This window comes from Corvus kubaryi, unplaced genomic scaffold (assembly GCF_017639235.1).
Source record: "Corvus kubaryi isolate FWS band 111438036 unplaced genomic scaffold, C.kubaryi_AGA036_p1.0 37357, whole genome shotgun sequence".
Classification (NCBI taxonomy): Eukaryota; Metazoa; Chordata; class Aves; order Passeriformes; family Corvidae; genus Corvus; species Corvus kubaryi.
In genome coordinates this window covers 207,199-232,965 of record NW_024581117.1, presented here as the reverse complement: position 1 = coordinate 232,965, position 25,767 = coordinate 207,199, and the positions used below count along the sequence as shown (strand labels likewise).

Genomic DNA, 25,767 nt, shown 5'->3' with positions numbered 1-25,767 from the left:
GCTGGCCATGCTCCTGTTCGTACAGACCAGGGCACGGGGCGGCTTTGCTGCCACCAGGGCACTGCTGGCCATGACCAGGTCACTGCCCAGTACAGCCCCAGGACCGTCTCCACAGAACTGCCCTCAGCCCTGGTGCTTACAGGGGCTGTCCCTTCGCGGCGTTTACGTTTGCAGAAACCATATTAATAAAACCTTTTGTTTATTTTTTTTTCTTTTTTTTTTTAATCTCCCCTGCACGGTTCGGATTTTCCGTTCTAAATCTTGGACACAAATCGCCCTGCTCCTTGCCGGTGCCCACGGCGAGCGGTGCGCAGGGAGCGGCCGGGCGTGCAGGCGCACCGCCGGCCCCGCTGCCCCGGTTGGCCCCGGCGGCGCCGCTGCCGCAGGCCGGCGCGTGCCTGCGCGCCCCCCCCCCCCCGCCGTCCCTTCCCCACGTGGGCTCCCGGCACGAGCCGCCCTGCGCCGCCCCCCCGCGCTTCCTCTCCGGCGCGCGCCGTTTAGCATAATAAAGCCGCCCCTTTCTCCCTCGGCGGCCAATGGGAGGCCGGGAGGCGCCCGCGCGGGCTATAAATAGCGCACGCCTGCCTGCTGCCACTTCAGAGCGCTGAGGGGGTGAGGGGAGCGAGGGCTGAGGGAGCCGCTGCCGCGCTGTGGGGACTAACTGCTATGACTCTGGAGGAGATCCACGGACAGCAGCCCATGCCTGCGGGCCACGACTGGTACGTGCGGGTGGGCACTGGGAAGCCGAGGAAAGCTGGTAGCGGGCGGTTTCGGGGCGGTGGTGGCGACGGCACCGCGCTGACCCTGTGTCCTCTCTCGGCCCGCAGGATGCAGGGCGCTGGCACGGCCCTCCACGAGCTGCTGGTGTCGGCGCAGCGCCGAGGCTGCCTCACCGCCGGCGTCTACGAGTCAGCCAAGCTGATGAATGTGTAAGTAAGGCGGAGGAGGCAGGGGGAGTGTGTAAGTCAGCCCGGCGGGGCTGCGGGGCGGCCGGCGCCGACCGCGGGACTCATCACGCTGCTCCCCTCTTGCAGCGACCCCGACAACGTCGCGTTCTGCGTGCTGGCCGCGGACCAGGAAGACGAGGGGGACATCGCCCTGCAGATCCACTTCACTCTGATCCAAGCCTTCTGCTGTGAGAACGACATCGACATCGTGCGGGTGAACGACGTGGCCAAGCTGGCGGCCATCGTGGGGCCCAGCGAGGACTCCGGGGAGCCGCGGGATCTCCACTGCATCCTCATCACGGTGGGTGTCCCGCGGGCGGCAAGCGCTGTCTCCCCGGCGCTGCCGGCTCTACCCCGCACGGCCAGAGCCTGTCGGGGGCGGCCCCTTCTCCGCTGCGGGTGGTCGAGTCCCCTGTTGGGCACAGATAGAGCGCTTGGCACGCAGCGAAGTCAGCTGAGTAGTAGTAGTAGGAGGAGGAGGCAGAACTTCTCGTAACTGTGGATTTCCTCTGCTGTCCACAACGGCAGCATCTCTGCTTCCTGTCTTGTCTCTGTCAGGACAGAAACCGTCTGGAAGTGCCTCCAGTCCTAAGCTAATGCTTCTGTAAATGTTATGATGACCTCAGCTGGCGGGCAGCAGTCATGGTGTGCAACTTTTTTCTTTCTTGCAGAACCCGAATGAAGAAGGCTGGAAGGACCCAGCTCTGGAGAAGCTGAACTTGTTTTGCGAAGAGAGCCGAAATGTCAATGACTGGGTGCCAACCATCACCCTGCCTGAGTGATGGTCACCCGGTGCACCGGGGAAGGCTGAAACCTTTGTTGCATTCTCAACGTGCTGTGCGTTCACCAAAATGTGCAACAAGCTGCTGATTCCATGGATTAGCCTGGTGAAGAGACTGGATTAAAGTCCCTCAGACTGGCATGCAGTGGGCTCTTACAGAGGAGAAAGAGGAAAACAGCTCATCTCACCAGTGAGCCTCAGTAGGCTGCAACCGTGGAGAGGCTGACATACCATGGAACTGAAAGAAGTATTGCAAGTTTGGCTGTGTGGAGCTGTTTCAGAAGGGAGAGGGAAAGTTGAGGGAAGTGGGCCAAAACTTTCCAGAAGGACTGGATAGAGTACTGTAACTAGGAACTGTTGGTGCTGTCTGCAAAACACAGGAGAAAGTATCAATATTTATGGAGTATTGGGGATTGGTTATTAAGACAAATGCAGATATTCCAAAGCAGACAGACTTCAACAGGCCTCTTGGGTCACTCTGCAGATCTGTTTTAATACTGCAATAACTTTTATTGAAATATTTGCTGCTATTGAAGCTTTCATAATAAATTTTTGACAATTAATTTCTGGGAGTGTCTTGCTTGCTGGGTGTGGGGAAGCATGTCACTGAAATACCACTGATGTTTTGCTTGTGTGCTGTAGTCAAAGGTCTGTTCCACAGTAATGGAGTTATTGCTTAAATACTTTCCTGGGCTGGCTGAATGAAGTGCTGTGCTGTCCAAGTTGATAATTCAACCTTTTACCCTCTTGCAACAGCTGCTTATCGAAACAGCTTGCAAGACTAAGGAGTTGCATGCCTAATGAGCTCACTTATTGTAATAGGAGGTCTTTGTAGTCTACTGGAGGAACACAATGCATGTTAGAAACATGGATTTTTGGAATACAGACCTCCAGTAAATTGCATCATTATTTCTTAAGTATGACTTCGATGCATTCAGGGCTGACGTGTTTCCACTTGACAGAAGCGGCTTAAACATGATGGGGGGGCTGCAAAACTCCTTAGATGTCAAACACATCTAACATTTGCTTTGATTAGAATGACATCATTAAATCTAAAACTAGCAAATGGTGAATAAACATCACATCTGCCACAAGCTGCTCTCTGATTGCCATATGCTGTAACAATAGAAGCTGTCAGTCCAGAAGCCAATTTTGCAAAACCTAATTGCATGACAACACCAAATTAAGTCCAAAGCAATTTAAGGATGGTGTGGTCTTTTTTTAGACATACTGTCATGAAAAGTTAATATGGGCAGGTTGATTTGGCCCTATGTTAAAAGGGAAAACATCACCCCATTTTTGTGCACAAACTATGCATGTGCTCTGGGACTTGACATTAAAATGGCACAGTAATAGTTCCCTCTCCACAGAGCAAGAAAGCTAAACTACTCACTTCCTTTATAGGCACTAAAACCACTCAGTTATCACAATTGCATTTCCTCTGGGCTGGCTTGCAGTGATTGACAGTAGCACTTGCTGAAAAGTGGTCATTTCCACTTGAGCAAGGAAGCTGCTTGCTCTCGGTTTCATTGTTCCTGATAAGGGAAGTTCAAATTCAGCTCCAGCATTCCTGGAATATGCTTCCTTGTACAGGAGATATCTAGCAGTGCTTGGCCTTTGTTACTCTGTCATGAGAGGCTGTAGGATGGCAGCATAATCAGAGCTTAGACTGAAGTAAACACTGTGGGGGCCTCAGACCTCTGTAAGTATTCGTTTTTGCACTTAAGTTACAGGAGTTTCTGCACAGCCTGTTTTGCTACTTAACCTGCACTCAGCAACTGGTGTCTGTCTAGGACTTTGAGAAAAGTCACATGTAGAAGCAAGAGAGTAAACAGCTCTGGCAGCTGTGATAACAGAAACTGCCTTTAAGGCAGTTGCCTTGATACAGAGAATATATCAAGTGTGAGTGCTTTACTAGACATTTTTATATTTTTCTCTTAGCAAATGCAGGTTTCTTCATTTTACAGCCAAGAAACATATTTCTGCTCTTTGCTTGAGGCCTAATTGGTACTCCGAGCCAAGAACAGATTAAAGTGGACTGTCCTGAAATCAACTTTCATGTAAGTGTAAGCAGTACTTTACAGCCTTGAGTGGTTTAAACAAGCCTGAGAAGACTAAAGGAAGTTCTCACACATGTATACAATTACATAGATCATTAAAGTATAGCAGAGTGAGTGTAACTGGTCTGTTGACTGAGACAGTAGGCATAGATAGTGGTACCTGGTAGGAATTTTAACTTTCCAGCTTTTATGGAAGGAGTATACTACGGAGAAAACAATTAAATTAGTGGGGCAACACCAAAATACCCTTGTGAAGATGTTTTCTCTAGTCTCAGAGAAGATGGGAGGATGACCTTCTCCTTCAGCCTTGTGAAACTGTAAGCTGTATCCCATGAGAGGTACACAATTTCTTATTTTATTGACCTGTATAATTCTCCTGAAATCCCTTCTAGATCAGTGCAAATACACTGTAATGCAAATTGTATGAAACCGAGATAGCCTGCAAGTGTTATTAATACAGCATTGCAACCAAAGGCAGCTCTGACATGCAAGTTATGTGCTGCTGCAAGTATCTGTAATGATCAACGCTACTTAATGTAGCAAAAATTCAGCAGCTGGTATCTGCATCTTTACATGCTCGGATATATAACTGCAAAGAGCAACTATACTACTACTATTTTTGTTAAAGATAGAGAGTAGGCTTGGGTATTATTGACTGTAGTGGGGACAGCTGGTGGGGAGATGGTTGGCTCACCAGATGTCTGGGATATTTTGTCAAGTACCTGGGGGACCTGGAGGTTGGGACACTAGTCTCTTGTGTCTGTGAGCAATATGCCCTGAGTATTTTGCCTTCCCAGTAAACAGAAGTACCCAGGAGAGAGGCACTGTGGGTTTGCAGAACCACTGGGACCTCTGCCAGGGTGTCTACCTCCCAGCTGTGTTGCATAGTGTGCATGGGTTGGCTTGTCCTGTCCCATGGTGACCACGTCAGCAGCTCCGGGGAGGAGACTGAAGTTAATAGATTTTAATAATAAAGGTGGTTCTTCAGGGCATGACCAGCTGAGGGACATGGCAGGAGGTGCAGGACATGGAGTGGAGTCACTGAGTGGTGGTGCTTCTGGCTTTGCTTTCCATCAAACTCTTCATTTGTGTGCTACTAGGTGATAAAAACTGTGTATTTCAATATTGTAATCATCAGCTTTGGTGTTGTCCTGACTTTATTTCTAGGTACATTTTTTAATGAAGTGATGCATAAAGTTTGATTTCAAATTTTTTGAGCAATAACTTTGCATTTTTCTGTGTATCTATTTCAGCACCTAATAGTAATGACTGACAGGAATTTCCCTTCAGATAAGGTTTCCTTTTCTTAATGCCGTTTTCTTTCTGTTACACTTCTGTGCATTACTTTGCCTTTCTCTCTTTGTGGTTATAGATAGTAATCTCTTCAGATCACTGACGGTTTTAGTGTGTGCTATATTAACTGCATTATCATCTTATCAGGATATATGTATGAATACTGGCACACAGCTGTAAACAATGCTTCCTCTGCTGTGGAGTAGAAAATACAAAAAGGAAGATAATAAAAGGTATATTATGAAGAGGAGGGGAAACTACTGCACAGAGTAAAGTTTGCATAAGATCTATGCTTATGCTGGATGATATAAACAGTGTTTATAGGTCTTGATGCTCAGGGAAGGAGCTTAGATTTCTGCAGACTGGTGGAGTTTTAGTCATAGGTGGAGGGTGTTTGGATTAATGTATGTTCTGTAAGGAGAAGATCTTTGCAAAATTGCTAGTGTCAGAAACATGCCATAGCACCTCTGTCTGACAAATAAGGGAGACCTGGCTCATGTCAACAAACCTATTTATGCCAGCTCTCAGATCCCCTGAGATCAGGAGGAAAGAGCAGTGTGTGCCCATGTTAAAGCACGGCAAGTATGCAGACAGTATCTTACAAGTGGAAGCAAATGCCATCACGTGTGTGCAAGGGAGATGCGTGGAGAAGGATGTGTGACCATTGTATTCCTTGTAGGGACACACATTGTGGACAGCTGGGCTCATGACTATGCATCCACAGGACTTCATTCACTGCAGAGCAGCAGTGGCAGAATCCAAGGCTGGCTGAGGGATGGAGCTGTGCAGAGAGTACGTGCACCTCACCAGAGCCACTCTTTCTACAGGTTTTTATGAAAACTGCTTTTCATTCCTGCTCATTCCTTATCCATTTCATCGTGGCAGCTATTTGATCATGCAACAATAGGATATTGAAAAAGCTGAGTTAATACTTCTTGTACAATTGTTTCATACTGAATTAGTGAATACTTGTGTTATTCTGCATTATTCTGCAGTAAATTGTTATACACAACATTCTGACTATTGGAGTGTATGTGAAATACTGATTTGAATGGATCTGTGTCTTTTAAAGTATGATCAGGTCCCATACATCACAGTTATAGTGACTGTTATGTCTTCTCCAGTCTTCCACTGCGCTGGCATATGATTATTTTGCCATGCTTTTCTTCTTTTGCCCGAAAATAACACAGAGTTATTTCCTTCTGTGTGTATAATCCTCTCTGTAGAGCTGACTACTTTGAAATAATGACTTTGCAATGTTAGTATCAATACACACTGCTGATTCAAAATTAGTTTGTGCAACTAATTTTTTTTTAATTGGTTTGGTTGCTTGCTTGCTTGCTTTTTTCACCTGGATTGGAGACATGACACTGAACTGTGCCCTAAATCAAATCCCTCCTGATGGGAGAGAATTTTCTAGAAGTCCTTGCAAGGAGTTTCAAAGATAAAATGAGACTTTTCCTGGAGTTTCAATGCTGAGGGGTAGTTGTTTATTAAGTCTTATCAGAGGAACAGAGCCACTAGCGTGACCTGGGTACAGTACAGAGGACAGAAAGCAGGAGTGAAATCTCATTATGAAGACTTACACGGCCTTTGAAAGATATTTTAACCAATAGTTACTAAAAACATACATTATTTTCACTTTCCTACCAATTATTCAGTAACACGGCCAGGAACTGCGGAATTTTCTATCCAATCATTCCGAACTACTTTTACTGCAGAACACAGAGTAGAAGAAGAAGGAGAAGAAGGTTTAGAGAACAACAGCAATCCTCCATTTTGATATTTTTTACTCTTATCTATTTACTACAAAGAGAAGCCCAAAACCTCTAAATTTTTCACCCTGTGACAATCTTACGTAGTAGTCTATCACCTAAGTCACACCACTGTATTTTCTAGTTCTTGGCTGATTGTTGGTAATTTTTTCCAAGGTTGGAGGTTAAAACAGTATTGGTCAGGGGGGTAAAAACCCTTAAAAACAGGCAGAGAAATATTCTCGGCACTCTGGGTTCCTACAAGAGACATAGCTATAGAAAATAATACAAAGTTTAGTTACTGTTTCTATATTTCCTGTGTGCTACAACTGGCAAGAAAAAAATCTACCTTTTTTTTTTTAAAAAAATATTTTCTTGAGAAAACTGTTATTCCCCTTGTAGGAAATCCCATGTATTATAACCCATTGCAGAATTGTGACAAAATTTAACAAAGAACATGTAACATGAATTTAATATCACAAGGCTTTTCTGTCCCACTAGACATTGAAGTTAAGAATTTTCAGAGTGGTGAATTTGAGTTTTGCTTCCTATTCTCTTTTTGGGGGTGCCTGAGCTGTAGCAATCTAGCTTTCACATCCTGTTGAAGCCAACATGAAGTAAGGGTGCTTAGTTACTTCTGTTTAAATGCATAAGTAGCTGAGGCCCAAAGTTTCAAATTTGTATTTCAGAAACAAGACATGTACTAAGTGCATTCAGATACCAATATGCTCAACTGTGAGCCCAGAGTTAAAACTCTTCAGTCAATCAAATTATTTATCTGTACAACTGCTTACCAGATTGAGGCTTTGCTCCTCTGCTTTAGAATGTGTACTGTAAGGGCACAGCTGCATTAAATGTTTTAGCTTGGATCGGTCAAGTGGCTGGAAAGAATCTGTGGATCTTCTCCTGCTAGCCTGCTTTGGTTCACACAGAAGAGCAGAGCTGGACCATGCAAACAGGATTTCTCTTGGAAGAAACCAAGCCAGAAGAGATATTCTAAGGGACTATCTAATGCTTTCCAGCTGCCATTGCGCATTCAGTTCACGGGACCACACTTGAGGTACATACAGTACAATTATTTGCTGATTAAGAGTAAACAGGCAAGTCTTGGCAGTCAAAGAAGAGAAGTACGTTGGCCTACTTTTCACAAAAGAAGTGATTTTAGTGTAATACACATACCAATTTGTTTTAAACAATTGCATGCTCTTGAATTAACAGGGTTAAAAATCTGCTTTGGCAGCAGCTTGCTGAATTTAATTGTTTCTGAGGCAAGAACGATGAATGGGACTATTTCTAGAAGTGTTTGCCAAAGGTAGTTTTTGTAATAGGCCAGCACTGCCCAACTGGCAGTGTCAGGACAGCTTTGCCTGGACTGATGCCTTTGTGCCTGAGGAGCAGGTGGCTTCATGAACCATGCGTGGTGATCCTGCCCTGCTGCTGTGCCACCCCATAGGACAGACAGCCACCGTATGAGTCCTGTGCTGGCCAAAGCAGGGGCTGTCCCTAGTGTGGAACCTATCCACTCCTATTTCCACTCATTATGCAGCTGGACTTTCTACACAGGTGCAATGGTACAAAATACTTGCAAATTATTTCCAGATGACATAAGGATGAATAGGACTGTACCCCAAGAGTAAATATTACACTAATATCTGAATCCCTGAATTAAGTTGTAGAAATGTCACAAGAAATTTTTAAAATATAACAAGTGCAAGGTGATGCATCTTAGTGCATGGTAGGAGACTGTAGCTACCAAGTAAGAGACAGTGCGATCTTACCCTAGTGCCACAACTGGTCTTGTCTTTGGTCTTATATAACATTTCTGTGCTTTATGTCTGCCTACATTGAAAGCAAACTGCTTACTCTAAGCTATTTTTCCAGATAAAAGAGTTAATGCAACAAAAAAATGCATAATGTCACTAGGTGCTTCTGTGCTGTTGAAGGCATGCTTATGGTACGTGAGGAATGAAGCTGGATGTGGTTAAAAATGGAAGGATGGTAAAGCGCTTCATTTTTTCTGAAGTATCAGTTGCATTTTTCACTGATACAGATGCTGTCTGTCTCCCATTCTGCTCTGTTTCTGTAGTGCTGTAAAGACCTTCAAACAAATTAATGATGAAGAAAGCAATAAGAAGCACTGCATGGTTTGTACTAAATGAACATATTGTTTGGAAGCTGCCCCTCCTGCAGAGGAATGATAGAAGGGCTGTACACTGCCTATCTTGTCTGGAATGGGAATCACTCACTCCCACTGATTCTAGGCTCAGCCTTGCATAGGTCACTGCATCATGAAGTCAGACTGTATTGTACAAGTGTAAAAACAGGTGGTTTTGATCATATTATGGGGCCACAGGTAATAGAAGCATGCTTTCCGCCTATTAAATGTGATGACAAAAATTGTTCCTGGTCTCTCCAACCATCTGGCTATCAAGTCTAATTTACAGCAAAGGTAGACTGCATGGCTCTCTGGAAAGAAATGTTTTCCACTTCTGAATCTGGTTTCTTGATTTAAATAACTTTTAAAAAGTGCTGCTTGTTTGCTTTTATAACATTGAAATCAGCTTTCAGGCATATAGCCATTTTCCATGGCCTGTAACACATGTGAAAATATTGTTTAATTGGGAAATATGTTGTGTTTTTATCCCCATGCTAAGGTACATCTTGAATGTTATAATATTTTTCTTCTCTTCAAGATATGTATAATATGTAAAATAATTCCTAATTTAGAGTAAAGCCCTGAGAAACACTGGAGGAGCTGGGTTGCTAAATAATAAAAATAGATAAATAATGCTAGCACTGAATCATGGTAGTTGTACTTGTAAAATAATTCAGACGTATTTCCAGAAGAGAAACATTGCATTTAACTAAATATAATACACCTATCCTTGTAGTGTGTATGCAAAATAGCTTCTCACCCATAAGCTTTATTCATATACACATAGGAAGGAGATGCAGAATGATTCAAATCTGACACTATATAAATAGTTTTGTATTTTGTCTCTGTGTGTTCTGCTTCATCTTTTGTCAGAAGAAAATTTACCACTAGAACACTGCTGCAGAATGGAATTCCCTGGTTTGCCTCTTTCAGCAAGCCTGCCCTTTTAAGTAGAGGAAACAAACCACCAAACTGGATACTGTGCTTATGAAGGTCTACCTGCGTTGCACAGTTCCCATGGGGCAGGCCACTTAGTGGAAAAACAATAGCAACCCTCAGAAAACTATGCAAAGGTTTTCTCAACCCTTGTACCTCCTCTACACACGCTTCTAGACTGCATTTTCAAATAACTATTTGTCTTATGTTGTGTTTTCAATAGTTGTCAGTTCATTGGTGTCAAGGGCTCATGGTTTGGCATCTAAGGTGCAGGAGCCAATGAATTTATTCAAGCAAGAAAGGAAGGAGTTGTGCAAGAGTAGCTTACCAAGTAGGTAAAAGTAACATGGCATGGTGCTTTTCAAACCAATGGTATAATAAAGTTTTGGCATCCTAATTGTTCCATATCTAACCACCAAGAAATACATGTTGCTCTGTACCTGGTTTGCCAGAGGAGTTTAGTGGTGCTCTACCTAACCTGAATGCGGAAACAGTAGAAACAGCCTTTTAGGGAAGAACAGCTGTAGATGGAGGCTGAATGGAAGGCATCAGGTGTGGAAATGGTCACTGTAGTTTGGTGGCAGAAGGACATGGCTTATGCCTGTGATTGCAGGACTGAATACTTTATATGGAGCTCCACAATGAATATTTGAACCACCTGGACCAGAACTCTTGAAGATAACCAAGTCCTACAAGATCTATAGAAGCTATTATCCAGAGAGATGAGAGCAGCTCAGTGTCCTGTCTGGTGCCAAGCCTGCTGCATGTGCTCATAACTTATTATTGACTCCAGAAAATCATCTTTGGAGAAAGGATTTCTGAATGATTCAGCTGCAGAAATAGAATCTGGCAGCATGCACAATCAGCCTTTAAGACAGACATCCAGAAAAAGCCAGGCACAGAGCTTGTGTATGTTGTTACTGCCCTGCTGCATCACGCAAGTTACATGTGAGCATCCGCATGGATCTGAAGAATAACATGATGCTTTGTTTACAAGGTAAACATTTGACTGGCCCTCCTGTACCTTCACCTGAATTACTAATAACTTACTGTGGTGTGTCATTTGAAGCAAATAGCATTGTTAATTATGATAATAAACCCATGCAGGCTAGATCCAGGAGGACCCTGTGGAGAAGATGCTGAAGCGTGCTCTGCTCCCAGAAGTGCTGACGTTACTACGCAAGCCTCAGCTGGTTGAGGATGTTTTGCAAGAACTGGTTCCCCACCTCCCAAACCTGCATTTCTCCCCCATAGGTCCACATCCTGTATTGCTGCCTCTGCAGACCCCACAGCTTCAGACATATCTGTGCAACTTCCCTGTCCAGGAGCACATTGCTCCAGGCTTTCTGGGGGTCTGCCTGTAAGATTTGATTGTCCTCTTGAGGGTTCTGCAGTGCTTCTTTGGCAGGGGCTGAAGTTAAAGCAGGACAGCGTAGGAAATGTCACTGCTGTCACTCACTGAGAAGCCAAAGGTGTAGTGGCCTCAGGGGTGTTTTGGTCCCGGGGATACTGAGGTGGCCAAACCACCCAGTCCACCCATTCTCCTGCCCCATGGCAAGGAAATGGGCTTCCTCCCTGCCCCAGCCTCACACAGCTCCCCATTGCCCAGCTGATCTGTCTACACTGAGCCAATTGCTTGTCTGCTAAAAGTGTAACATGGACAAGTTCCCCATTGCTTCCTGAAGCTATGAAGAATATCAGAAGACTAGTGGGAAACTTCAGAAGCAGCAGTTCCTTCCACAAGCTGGGGATAAAATTTCCATTAATGATAAGTGCAGAAGAAAGCAGCCACCTGATTCAGCTTCTGCAGTAACATTCTAATCTGCCACAGGCATATGGTTTACTGAAATGAAAACTGAATATAACCCGCAACTGAGGTTACCAAACATACTTACATAAAGCCTTTCACAGCGGCAGCATATCAGCTGGTAGGGGCTGCTACTAGAAACTAAGGTTTCTTTGTTTCTTAGCAGCAGATGATTTCCTCTCCTGGGGCAATTAGGTAGCCTAATTGCCTGTAATAATCATCCCTGCTAGAAGTGCCTTAATACCAGCCCTTCTCCTTTTTTTCCACTCCTTACTGACTTTCTGCTTCCAAGTAGCAGAGATTGACTTTACACAGTCAGAAAGCACAGACAATACTTAAGAATATATGTTTTTCTTGTCTAATGCCCCTCTTTGATGCAGTTATTGGTGCCTAAACTGTTATTTCAAAAATATCATTAAAACAAAAGAGAAAAATGATAATGTTAATTTTTGAGATGTGACCTATTCCTGAAAGATTAATTGTCCTTCCAGTTACTTACAGTTGTTTAGGGTGTATTTTCATTTGTAACAGTTCTTTGTATTTATTACTTTGGTAAGATACCAATCAGATGAGATGTACCAATGATGGACTCTGCTATGCTGCATTACAACAAGTTTTAAAAGTAAGCCAGAAAAATCCCTAAAAAAAGTCATGAGATATACCGGACATTGGCAGGATGGATTAGATAATATATCTTTGCTGCTACTGGCTTTTGTGGTTTCATTTAGATGTTGCCAGTGTTTTCTTTCTTGCAGATAGTGTTGTAGCAATACCTGATCACTAATAACCCCCTTTTCCAGCATTCACATTCATATGTGAACAGTGAGCAATATAGCTTGATTTTTGGACAAAGTTCAGCAAAATACATAACCACACATGTTCAAAACAAAGATCCATCCTACCTAATTTTTTTTTCTGTCAGTGACAAAGAGCAGATGTGTAGAGAAGGGTATCAGAAAAGGGCAAGCCCACAGGGATCCTTCCCAAATGTGAAGCTCCTAAGAAACTTGTAGTCCGGAGAACTTCTGTGTCTAGCACTGTAGTAACAATATATATTTTCAACATAACTTATTTAGAGGCCGAATGCTTAAAATTCAGGTACTGGAGATAGATAACATAGCAAGTGTGTGGTCAAAATCATAATAAAAAGGTCCCAGAAATACAGATAAATAGAGTTCCCAGGTGGAGTGTATAAAGATATCTGAGAAGGAGATTGCTCAGCTCCCTGCACTTTGCTTCTGTAGATCCTTTCTTCCTCAGTAGAGTGAAAAGGGAAGCTGCATATTCTGTTTGCTGTTAAGGCAGACGTATCATTGCAAGAGTCCACCAATCATGTTAATGACTATGCCTTTTCCAAAAGAGGATTGCAAGCCTTCACTGTTAATTTTGTCTGGAAGAAAGACCTTTTATTGTAATTAAGTCATACTTTAGAGCTCAAGCAGGGCTATACTGCCTACTAAGGGAAAAAGTATTGCTGTTCAATGTATGCTTTTGATAGTAGTTTTTTTGATAATTATTTAATGCCTGCTATTGCATCTGATGAAAGAAAAAGGGCAACCATAACCACTGTATTAATGCCAAAGTTGAGTAATAAGGTTAAGTGGAATCTGATTAATGAAGGCACACTTAAACTATAGGAAAAGAGACAAATAGATTTTATTTGGAGAAATGAAAGAAAAAAAAAAAGATAACCAGAAACCCTTTAGAGACATGAGAAGTGAAGTTCTATGTGTGTGTCAGAAAAAGGTTGTTTTTGGTGTGGTGGGGCAGGGACTGCTCTCTGTGAAAAGCTGGATGCTTGGATATGTCCGAGATGAGGATATCATCAAAGAAGAGGTACAAATATCTTGCAGCTTGGAAGTTTAACAAAAATACGAAATGTCAATTCTTGAGGTCCGGGTTCCAGTCCGGGTGTTTTCCAGTATCATTTAATTTCACCAACTAGAAGCTTGTACTACCTTATAAAAGCTGAAGAGATCCCAGGGATGCTGGCTTTACACTACCTAAAAGTCACTTTGGCAAGGTGATTCAGCTGCTCTCAGTCTCCTTTGCCTACTGACCCATCTCAGCATATATGGCTGTATCCAGACAGGCATTAAGTTCTCGGATAATGGGGGACAGAGGTCAGAGGAGACTTTAAAGGCAAAGGCTGCAACTTTGTTTCCTGAATTCTGAACTCAGCCTGTAGACCTGAGCAAAGATGCAGGAAGACAGCTGTTGTCTGAAACCATAAAAGAATAGGTTTTACTTGCAGCAAAATGCCATCTCTCTTAGTTTTCAAGAAACATTTTCATCTTTAGGTGTTTGGCTATGACAGTATTATTTCATAGACCCTTGGTGTTGTAACTAAGCAGGGAAACCTGAGCATTCAGGAATCACAAGCTTAGGAACAGCTGACAAAATTATGTCAAATAAAGCTGAGGAAACCTGATGGATTTTTTTCCTCCCACCGAAATCATACAACAGAAGCAATGTTGTTTTGGGCCCTATCACTTTACATGTACAGAAGTACAGTCATATTAGTCATTGCTGTGTGGCTTGACAAGAGATGTGAATTAAACTGCACAAGAGTTAACTCTAAGCTGGCCCTTTTTGTGAGGAGTGTCAGTCTGTTGTCACAAATTCCCCCAAACAGAAACACCCTTGCCCTTTCTCTAGGAAGGTTTCATTTCTTGACCGTCATTTTTTCAGGCATAAGCAGAACAGATCTGGACATTTGAAACCACTGAATTTTGCATCTACCCCGAGAGACTCAGAAAACCCAGCATGGATTAGGAGAACCTCTCCTCTGTATATGGGGTTGCTCTTTATCAGGAACATGCAATACCGCTGGAGAAATACTAAATTTTGCAGAAGCTGAAGGAACCATGAGGCCTCTATTTATGAATGTATTTATATGGAAGGGTATTGTTACAGAGTAGAAAGTCAGGGAGAAAGAGAAGCCACCAAAAGCAGTTTTGCAGCCTGCCACCCTTACATAATTCACAGAGATTGTGCTGCTGCTGGAAAAGGAGGGATGTTGTGCTTAACTTTAATAGGGAAGTGTAAATATTGGACCACACTGCTGTGGTGGTAGCTCTGTCCAATTCAATGTGACGAGATGAGAGCTAAATTTGTCACTTTGTGACTGTCTCTCTTGGGAGCCTGCATGGATGCTTTGGAGTCCTTTGGGATTGATCCCACCCTTGACTTTCTCTGGTTATTTGCACGATAATGAGAACTGTGACCTCGAGACTTTATAAGCATTGTGCCCGTGTAGCTCATGCTGCTGAAGGGTCTGAAACACACAGTACCTATGCTGTATACCCTTCTGGAAGGTGTGGGCATGGTGTAGCTGAGATATGTCCCTCTTTGTTGGGTCGGATAAAAACACCTCCCTTATGGTTTAACTGTCTTCAGCTTTGCTTAGCTTCTCTTCCTCCTGGAAAACATTTCTGTGTTTACTTGTGGTATGTACTTTTAATTAGAGGCAGCACCTAGGTCTTCATGTTGAAATATTAGATTCCTTTATGGAGGCATTGTGTGCAGCTCCCTTCAAAAAACACAGCAAGACAAGAAAACCCACCATCAAAGGCACCTACTGATTTTTCGACACAGTGTGTAAAAGAGGAGGTAGGGAAGTGGGTTTCAGATTCTACAGCTGAACCGAAACACTTCTTTTTGTAGGAGAGGGAATACTGCTCTTCCAAGATTTATGGTCTACCTTTTCTACCTTAATGACGATGGTAATATGCAGTTTTAGTTTTTTGAGCATGTGTGGGGGACCGAAACTCAGCATGGCATGAGTGCTGGGTACTCTGCATTCCTGCACAGTTACCTCAGCTGCTGTTCTCTCCCTCTCTCTCTCTCTCTCTCTCTCTCCCCAGCCAGGATGATTAGCCAACAAGTCTATCTATCTTGTAAGCATGTGGGTTGTCGCTCCAACTATGCACACTCACCCACACTCACAGTCATGCAGGCTGAAAAAGACAAAGGCATGTTTTCCTGGCATGGCAGTAATGCAGTCAAAATTAAAAATGAAACAGGGAAGAAACATAAAACTGAAATGTAACTATTATGTATGTGATTGCAATTCACTATTTTCTTCAAAGAGCCTGCAAGGTCTTTGATAAAGGTGACCCCCTGCAAGAAAAACAGCCATGAAGTTTGGGAAGCAATTTATGTGTAAATTTAGGGAAAATTTACCCTTCACAAAAGAAAAGGGTGGGGCAGACCTGCTCCATGTGCTGCATGCAATGACACGTCTGAGGGCTGAAGATGAGCCGAATTGGTGAGTTGGTAAGGAAGAAGGGAACCCTGAGTATTCAGGAATGCCAAGTGGAGGAGCCGAGAGCTGACAAAATTATGTCAAATAAAGCTGAATAAACATGATGGGTTTTTTTCCTCCCACCAAAATCATACAAAAGAGACAATGTTATTTTGGTAGTTTTATCATTCTACATGTACAGGAACACTCATCTAGAGCTAGTCTAGTCTAGAATTGCAATGGATGCTGAGGGTGATCGGTGGAGACCAGCAGCCAGGATAAGCCACGTGGTTGTTAGGTGATGCTCCTTTGTTTAGAACTCTATAATCTGGAGCATGGTCAAAAGTTAGCAGAGTTGGTTATTGTTATTGCTATTATTGTTATTGTTATTGTTATTATCCCCCTGCCCAGAATCTGACCCTTGTTTTACTTACTAGCTGTGTGCAGAGGGATATTTTACCCCCAATGAGAGTTCTTTTTTCTCCAAAGGTTTTGGTGGACCTGGCAAGGGAAAAATGTCCTGGCAAGTCTCAGTAAAATGTAGATAATTTTAATTCCACCACTGTGTTTTCCTAAGGATATTGCTGTATTTATTTTTTTTTTCCTGTGAAGGATTGTATATATTTTTCTCTGGTGCTTCGGAATAAAACTCTATTGGATGACATTTATATATAGCTTGCCCTAAGAGGGTGGATGCTGTGAAGAGGACTCTGTCCAGGTTGACTTTGACTTTTTGAGAGTCCTAAATGAAATCCTGGGTCACTAAAATCTTTCTGCAGAAAAGGAGTGAGCCAAAACCACCAGCTATATTCTCTTTAGGGTAAGTTGAAGGCAAAGACAAAATAACCTTTCTTAAAAAATCGACTGCTCAGTGGATGATGCCTGCAGGTCAAGGTCTGGAGCTCATGATAATTTTTTCATGTCTATTTTTGAAGCCTTCTATCAGCTAAATTGGAGACAGCATTTCAGAGCAAAAGCATACCTGCAGATTCTGATATCCTTCTGTAACTACACTCTGTGAAAATAAATTAAAACTCTTGACCTAAAGAAGAGAGTAGTGGGTCCTCAGCTATTTTTACTATGGGCCCGGTTCATTATCTCATCTTAAGAAAGGAGAAATGAGGAAAGTAACTTCTTAGTGTTCTGTCTTTTGGCACAGTGAGAGGCATGTCATCTTAGGCTTTTAACCTAGCTTGTGAGGGGAAAATATTGCTATTGGGTATGCTTAGAAATTAGTTTTGCCAGTGTATTATTTCACCTTAGAAAGAAAGCCAAATTGAGATCCAGAACATTTTTCTCAAATGTTGCAGGCCTACAGTTCTATAATTTTTCTTTAAAATTTCATTGTAAAAATATATTGAAATTATTAGGGTACTGCTAAAGAGAAACTAATTGCCAAAATAAAGAGAAATTATAAACTTAAGTGTGCAACACTGAAGGAAATCAGCCAGTAGAAAACAACTTCTACTCTAGGGATGCTGTGCCTCAAAGGAAAGAAGAGCAATGGGCAACTAATATGCATTTTACTAAGGAGTTTTTGAAAAGGATTATTTTAATTCTGTGTATAGCCAAAATCCTCAGGGAGTATGAAGTAAATGTCGAAAGCTGACAACAAATATTTAGTAGGATTTTTTTAGTTGTAAAAATGCATAAATAAAAAAAACAACGTACTTACAATGAAAGCTGAAAGCATTGTGAATTTACCAGTAATGGGTCTGAAAATGTTCACCTGAGACATGTCCCTGCTCCCCCTCTGCCCTCCTCCCCCCACTGCTTAGGAAAAGACTCCATCAAGGATTTCTTGTTAGAAAAGTAGGATTTTTGTGCAAAAACCTGCCCTGTCCTTTTCCTTTGGAGGAGGGGCTGGTCCACAGTTACTGCATGTTGAAGGGACACATGAAGCCAATGGGCAATGGCAAAAGTGTGGTGGGTCTCATTTCCACCATCCAAAGCTTTGGACAGTCTTGGCAAGGTGCAGCATGCTGGGATGAGAACACCCTGAGTCTGAGGATACACTGTTGAGGAGTGGTCTTTACTGAGGACGTCAGAACTGCTGTGCAGCATCACCCCAGCAAGCTGGAGCTCATGGCAACCCCCTGAAGGCAATAAATGTAAAACCTGTCATTTAGGATGGTATGACCCCGTGCAACAGAGTGAGCTGGGGGCTGATAGTCCAGAGCAGTGTCTGTGAAAAAAGGTGGTGGGGGTCCTGCTGGCTGGCACACTGAGTGGGCCATCCAGCAAGCAAATTGCATTCTGGCCTGCGTCGAGGGATGTGTTTTTTTCCTCTCTTCTCAGCACTGGTGAGGCTGCATCTGGAGTCCTGCATCCTGCACATGAAAGATACCAATAACTTGGATCGAGTCCAGGAAATGAGGGGACTAGAATGCTTGATCAGTTGCTGCTGTCAACTCCCTAGTGGGTGTCTGTAGTGAAGATGGCAGCCAAACTCTGCTGGGCCCTGCACAGCAGGAGGATGAGAGGCAAACTGCCACAAATTTCAGCAAGGCAAGTTGGAACAAACTATAAAGAAAGATAGTTTTTTTCCTGGTGGGTGTTGAACACTGGGGAGGCTGGGTGTCACTATCCCTGAAGACATTCAGAGCTTTTCAAAAAATGGTCCTGGTCTCACTTCAGAGTTTATTAGCCGTGCTTTAAGAAGGACGGTGGACTGGATGGCTTCCAGTAAACTTTTCAAATCTAAATTTTATCCCACCTTTTTACCCATAAATTACCCATTAGCCTTCCTATTCTGCAGGTGCTCTCAGGCCATTCTTATTTCTTGACCTTGATACTCAAGGGAAATTCAGCTACTTAATCACTACTCAGAATGGAGAGAGGAGGAAAGCCCTGTTAGGTCACATCCTCCTTTACCAATCTCCTTGATCTGCCGTGAGTTAATTCACCCTTTCATCTTAGTTCCCAAATAGCTTTTAAAGACACATTTAAGGCCAGAAAAACACAAATCAGCTCTCAGTGTCATTGAGGATTGGGTAGCAGAGCCTTCTAACAGAAGGAGCTGGCCAAGCACTTGAAAATTTATTTCAGGTGTGTACCCATGAAGGATACGCTTCTCTTGGCTTATGCTGCTCCCACCCACTGGGTGACTGGAGGGTGTTTCTGAGGAAGAACAGTGACTGGTCTGCAGATGTTCAGAGAGCATTCCATGCTGCTCTTGTCTCCTGCTGCAGCCAGTGGGTCTGCATGTGAGAAAACCATTAGAAGGCTTTTGTGCCCTAAGCATTCCTGCCTGGTTAAAGACGTCTTGGCCTCACACGAAATCCATATGCACTCTACTCTGTTTTGATCGGTGCTTGCTCCTCCCTTCCCTGATATTGTTCCCTGACACAGGGTCCTGCCAATGCTTGTCTGGCTCCAGGACCTACTTCACTTGGCAGAGCCCCTGCAAGTGCAGACATAGAGCTTTTCTAAAGCCCATACTCCACCCTTCTTTCTTTTTCTCCTCTTGCATGACTTACTCTTAAATTGTTTCCAATTTCCATGGATGTTGTCAGTCCCAGACAGTGCAGTGATGTTCATGTTTCATGCTATCTGAGGTTCCTAAAATATGCTCAAAAAGCTGCTCTGTGTATTGTCTTCTGTAGGAGAAGACATGGTTCCTTTCTTGAGCCACACTGGTCCATTACACCAGTTTTTATTTGGCTCATTACAACACTAGACACAATTGCACTGATCTGCACTTATTTATAGGTAGCAAATTAGCTCAGATTGTTGACTTTTTCAGCAGCAAAGCATACCCAGGACAAATCACAAAAAATGATTTGTACAACTTTTTTTTTTTTGTAAATAAACTCACAAACTTAGTTTTTTGACATAGTTCAAAAAAATCTCTGTAGTTGTCAAATATCAGCCAGATGCAGAAGTTTCTTGCAGTGTTCTCTCTGAGCCAGTGATTCCTGGGTCAGGTGCTTGATCACTCTCTATGGCTGTGTTTCTCTTCTTTAAAAATTCACAATCATGTAGTCACAGAATGAAGACAGTCCACACGTTTAAGGTGAGTGTTTGCTATAGGAAATTGTTGATGTAAATAATCTGTGAGTCAATTAAAGGCTAGAGCTTGGCCATATGGACCATTTACAAAATACTTGTGAATTACTAAGACGTAGCCAGAAGATAAGTTCCATTCATAAACAGGGCACAGCTAATGCAATATGCTTTACTGAGAGTAAAATGCAAGCTGCCCGTCTCGGTGAAGAAGATATCTATAGGGGAGAACAAAACCACAGCAAAATCATGCATTTAATGCTTTTCCCATGTCACTGAATTTTGCTCACTGCTACTGTGTGTCTATGTACTGATTTGCCTTTTCCTTTGTAATAAGTTATAGAAGTTCAGGTTATATCCTCCTGTAATCCATCTTTCCCACATTTCCAAATATGACCCCATTTCCTCGTTATCAAAAAATCTTTCAGGTTTCTAGAGTAGCATGTCATGCTGGAAGCTCTGCAGCTTTGATTGTCAGTTCTAGAGTGCTGCTTGGGGTCTTTTTATCTGTCCCTGTTCATAGACCTACGAGTGAGAATGACACACAGAGAAGTATGATGTGACAGTGCTTACATACTATCAGGGATGTGAGAAAATCCCTGCTGGCAGGAGGATCAAGAGAACAGATCTCTTTGCATTTCTGGCCTATGCTCTCTGCATCCTACTTATACAGCTTGAACCTTTGCAAGGATATCAGTAATGTTGCCCTGCTGAGGCTGGGAGGTATATAATTTAATAAAGGATTGCATCTTAAAACTGAGATTTACTCTGTTCAGGTTGCCAGTAGAAACCTATTTGTGATATGCATTCTGCTCAAACACTTAAAAATTTTTCTAATTGACATTAAAGCGGTACACAGACATAAAGCTAACCATCTGAAAGTTGTAAGTATGAAGAAGGGGAGGGGCAGAGGAAAGACTTCGGGCGCAATGTTGAACTGGCTTTTCTGTCTTGCTGTTGTGTCATTGCTGGCCCATCTTTGGGTCAGAGGTGACAAAATGTGGGATGTGGAAATCGATACTCTAGAGTAGGCTCCCTCCATTTTCCTGTTGGGATTTTCTGTGGGACAAGTAGGTGCATGTTTCCACATTCAGGCTGACTTCTCTGGGCATGCAGGCTGCTGGGGAGTGCAGAACTGCTCCATTGCCCAAGGGGAGCTGCCCCAAAGGCAGCCCAGCCAAGGCCCTCTCTCCATGCAGCAGCAGAAGCAGGAGCAGGAGCAGCAGCAGCAGCAGCCTCTTGCACAGGCAGGCATGCATCTTGGCAGCAGCCACCACAGTGAGAACACAGTGGTTCAGGAGTGAAAAGGCTGGATCCAGGCAGTCACATGAACAGGACAATGCGTAAACAAGGTCTGCAATTACTTAGCTGACTCCCTTCCCCAAAGCTGAGCATAAATAAATATTAGAGCAAAACCGGACTGGTAGCTCAGTTATTTTTTCCATCCTTTGGCCAAAGAGTTGTGGCGGCTGCATTTGGATCATGCGTCCTCAGCATTCCTGTGATCAGTCATCAGGACAGCGTCTTGAAACAAGTGGTAAGCTGAAGCAAGCTTTATGGAGAGCTGCCAGTTTCTCTTCCTTGATGTTGTTATTTCAGCCCTGACTACTTTTCCTGAGGAACTTTCTCTTCTGAGATGTGATGGCTGAATGTATCAACAGTAAAGCAGTAAAGGTGCAGTATTTGAGCCAGAGATGTGTAGTAAATGTTTCACAAGCATTTTGGGCTTGTATTAGCATTGTCAGGATACAAATTTTTCTCTTCTCGTTGATAAACTTGCTTTCATGAAGGTAATTCTATGTCCTATCTGTTTTATCTTGCTTTGTGATTCCCTCGGCCTTGTTTGTAAACAACACCTCCCATAGCTTGAATTTCAGAAATTTACATTTCAAAAAGCGTCCACCAGAACCCAGAGCGTAACGTGATATTTACAGAAGAGATACACTTGTTGCCTAGATTTCCCTGAGATCATCTTATTTTGCAAAAAGAAAGTTATTTTTTTTAAATGTCCCAAATATTTTCCTCTTCCCTTTGAAATTTATCCAGAGGGCTATTTCACTGTGTGTGCACTGCAGTCAGGCTCACACTGCAGTGGCTGTGAAACACTGCTCAGTGGGACAGTGGAGCAAACAGGTTTTGGAGGCATTGTGCAGGCAGATGACAATTCTGGGGCTGGCCCGGGGACTCAGGCACACTGGTGTACCCACTGGACCAAAGGCTGTGGGTGACATGGAGCTGAGCCATGGTCAGCCACGTGGGGCCAAAGCCAGTCCCAGTAAAGAGGGCTGACTGCCCCACACCACCTGCCCTCCTACCAAGACTTGCCAAGGGTCTCTGGTTGCTGCCAGCTACCCCAAGGCCCTGAGGCTTGGCTAGCCTGGCACTGCACACTCCTTAAAGAGCCCCAAGTTTGCTTTGTTTCTAAGAGCATCTTTTCAGCAGATTTTGGAAAGAGGCTGCAAAAGTTTATATCAAGTGAGGACACAAAACAAGGCAAGCAAAGGCCCAGTGTGATGGGAATAATACTGCCCTATTTGCAGAAGGTCCCAGGTCCCTGTGCCCCCCGAGTACCCTCTTCTCCATCCCTGAGCCATGGCTGCACCCACATGAGGCTGTCAGGACACCTCAGCTGTGTGTGAGGCAGTGCCAGGCAAGCTTCAGAGCCTTTCATGTGTTTCTCTTTTCTACTGTCAGCCTCCCATGCTGCCACTATCTCCAGGTAACTTAGAAAACCTCTCAGCATCCTCCATGAGAGCTCAGTACTGTCCTTTCAGCATGTGCGAGGGCAGGGCTTCTCCACTGTGCCAAGGGTGGCATGGTGCTAGAAAAGCATCTTGAGGATGAGGCCAACAAAATGTCCACCAAGGACTTCACCAACAGGCACACTATTGCTTTTGTTTAGAGTCAGTCTGCCAGGGCAAAGACTCTACTGTTCTACTGTAGGTGTGCCTTCTGCTAAATTCAGGGTCTTGTACATATCCCAAACATTAATTGGTACCTTTATTTGCAACCACAGATCATGATGCACCTGACCTCTTTCCAGCTCTTCATAACCCCACCACGGTGGCTGGGGCACGCTGCTGGAGGAAGGGGGAAGGCTGTCCTTTCCGCCAGCCAGCCCTGCTGCTGCATGCTCACGCCAGGGGCAGCAGCACTGCTGCTCGCCTGGCTGCCCTTCTGGAGAATGCAGAACCATCTCTGCACTGCTAGCACACCAGCAGGTCCAGGGGACACAGACAAAACCTCCAGGAATACCCCTGCCTTGAGGAGGTCTGGTGAGGTGTGTTGAGGAGCCTGGCAGTGTGTGCTGCCTGTGGGTTTTCACCTTCTGAGTCAATGGAAACCTGCCCACCAGCTAGTTTTGGAGCCTGTGGACCCATCTAGATTAATTTGTGGTGGCTTACTGAGGATATACTGTCTGGACAAGTGTCTTAATGCATAATCCCCACTAAAGCCAACTTGGAAAAGCTCCTGATGACTCTTAGCGGGCATTGAGTCATACCTATAGTCACCGCCTTTTCCAGACATCCTGACTGTGCTGAAAGCCTGCTGAGGGGAACACAGATTGGGAACCTTCATAATCTGAGTGGCCTGCAAAACCAAGTACCAGGGACAAAGCCCTGGCTAACCAATGGAACTAGGAGGGAGTTAACAGTCCAGGCTTCCTTCCATGCATTTTGTCCATGGGCAGAGCAGGGAGTGGGTACAACTCCTGTAGTGTGCAAATCAGTCCCTGCAGTTGGTCCATTTGCAGAAGGTCAGCTCAGCCCAGAGGAGGGAAAGGAGATGTTTATAAGTCAAGTTTTGATAGAAGTAAATGCAACAAAGGCAGGGGGCAGGGGGAAAGAAAAGGGTGGATAGAATGGGTCTTATTTTCATTACAGTACGAAGAAGGAGCACAGTGACTGAGACAGTTCATAAGTCAATATTACACCTACATGGCTGTTCAGATTTTATTTTGCAGAAGCTTAACTGTTCGTACCCTGGACTTGAGACTTTGTGCTGGTGGGAAGAGCAAGCATCCCAATTTTACGTATTCTGTGGGAACATAAAAAGAAGGTGAATCACATATTTTATGGGAACATAATGGCATCTAAGTAGACATTCAGTAAACTTTCTTAAAACAGTTATATTTATCACTTATCTCCTTCTTCTGGAGACTAGCAGTATTCTAGTAGAAGGTTGTGTCTGAAATTTGATTTTTTAGTTTGGTTATAAAACTGTCAGAGAAATTCAGGACTGACCTAAAGTGAAATTTCATTTTACTCTTCTTGCAGAAATTGTATTCCAAGAAATGTCTCTTGTCTGTCATGCAAAAAGTAATTTCTGACCCAAGATATATGTGTCATCCCCATTTGGGGAATTTCTAATGAGACCACACAAATGAATGTCTAGAAATTACTCACAAGAGAGCATGGACTTATACTTCTCATGTCCCCAGTGGATACTCTATTCAGTGTTATTATTCACTGTTCTCTGTCAGGCTGTCTCAGTCTCTTCTGTCAAACTCAGTTTCTCTTGCATGCAGCTCTTTCATGCATGTTCTGCTTGCTGCACATTCAAAGCTTTAGTTGCTAAGGTACAGTGTGTTTCATGATCACAACCTGGGGCTGGTTAAAAATCAACAGTCTCCACATGCTGTGTACTTTTGGTTATCCATTTGATCCAATGATTATGAAAAGGTTTCAGGAGGACAGTATAATGAAAGACTGGTTATTGCAGCCGCTTGCAGATGAATAGGTCAGTCTGCAAAGTTGAGAAACATGTGAAGTGCGGGAACCCAAATTTTCAGTAAGTGAGCTCAATCAGCACAGCAAAAAGTCTGTCAGCAGCTACCTCTGATCAACCTAGAGAGCATTATCTTTCCCTGGAAGTGCAGAAAAAGGATATTTTTTATTTAGCTCTTCATCTCAGGGAGCATGAGGAGTGTCACTGGTTTCACCATGTTTTCACACACCAGATTAGGACTTTAAGCCCCGGTCTTAATACAGTATATGTCTATATCAGGAAGGGTGACGAACCCCACTGGCTCTCATTGCTCAAAGTGAGAGAGGTTAAATGTGCGCTCACTTATTTGACAGGTCAAAGCCTTTCTTCATAAAGTGAGGTGAGAGGTATGTGGTATTCAGTATTTCATAAAGACCTGATCTCTTTTGGAACACTAGCAGTGTTGTCTGGTTTTGATTAGGATAATGCTGTCACCTCTTTCTATCAAGAGAGCTGCTGTGACTTACAGTTTGGTTTTCACTCTAAATGGTTATCTTTACAATCTCTGAATGTGTGTTTTGCTAATATGCACTTCAAAAATGCAGAGGTTCTGAAAATTTCCAACGTGTCCCTCTCAGCCAAGTAGTCTGCTGGCATTGTCTTGAGAAACAAGGTGCAAAGAAGACAGAATTCATTCCCTTGCTTGAGTGGGTGGTGTGGGTACTGTTGGGAGTTACTGCCCAGCTTTTGCCACAAACTGGTGCTACCAGCTGCACTTTCCTGATATCAGCATCCCAGTTCATGTTTTCTGGTCTCTTTAGTGCCAAAACTAGGGCTGGATCATTAAATATTTTGCACCCTGGCCTTGCTGCAAGGTCTGTTTGGCTCACTGCATGCCACCAGAGCTTGACACCCTCCAGCTCACCTGATATACCCAGGGAGGGTGTCTTATCTTAGCCACTTTGGGCTCTGTCTTTAGCTGCCAGCTGAAGAGAAACACATTTCTTCAGTGCATCTCAGGTCTTAGTTCAATACCTGTCACAAGCTGCCTAACGTTTTCTGTTCACTTTAGAGAT

General features: G+C 43.6%; 1 protein-coding gene across 1 annotated transcript; it reads left to right on the top strand.

Annotated features, from left to right (window-relative positions):
* The first annotated feature begins 592 nt into the window (after window positions 1-592).
* On the top strand, window positions 593-2,291 carry GADD45G (growth arrest and DNA damage inducible gamma). The gene is made up of 4 exons (XM_042033676.1): window positions 593-719; window positions 828-929; window positions 1,035-1,248; window positions 1,619-2,291. The coding sequence occupies exons 1-4, from the start codon at window positions 667-669 to the stop codon at window positions 1,727-1,729; spliced, it is 480 nt and encodes a 159-aa protein (XP_041889610.1). The 5' UTR covers window positions 593-666; the 3' UTR covers window positions 1,730-2,291.
* Window positions 2,292-25,767: the final 23,476 nt, after the last annotated feature.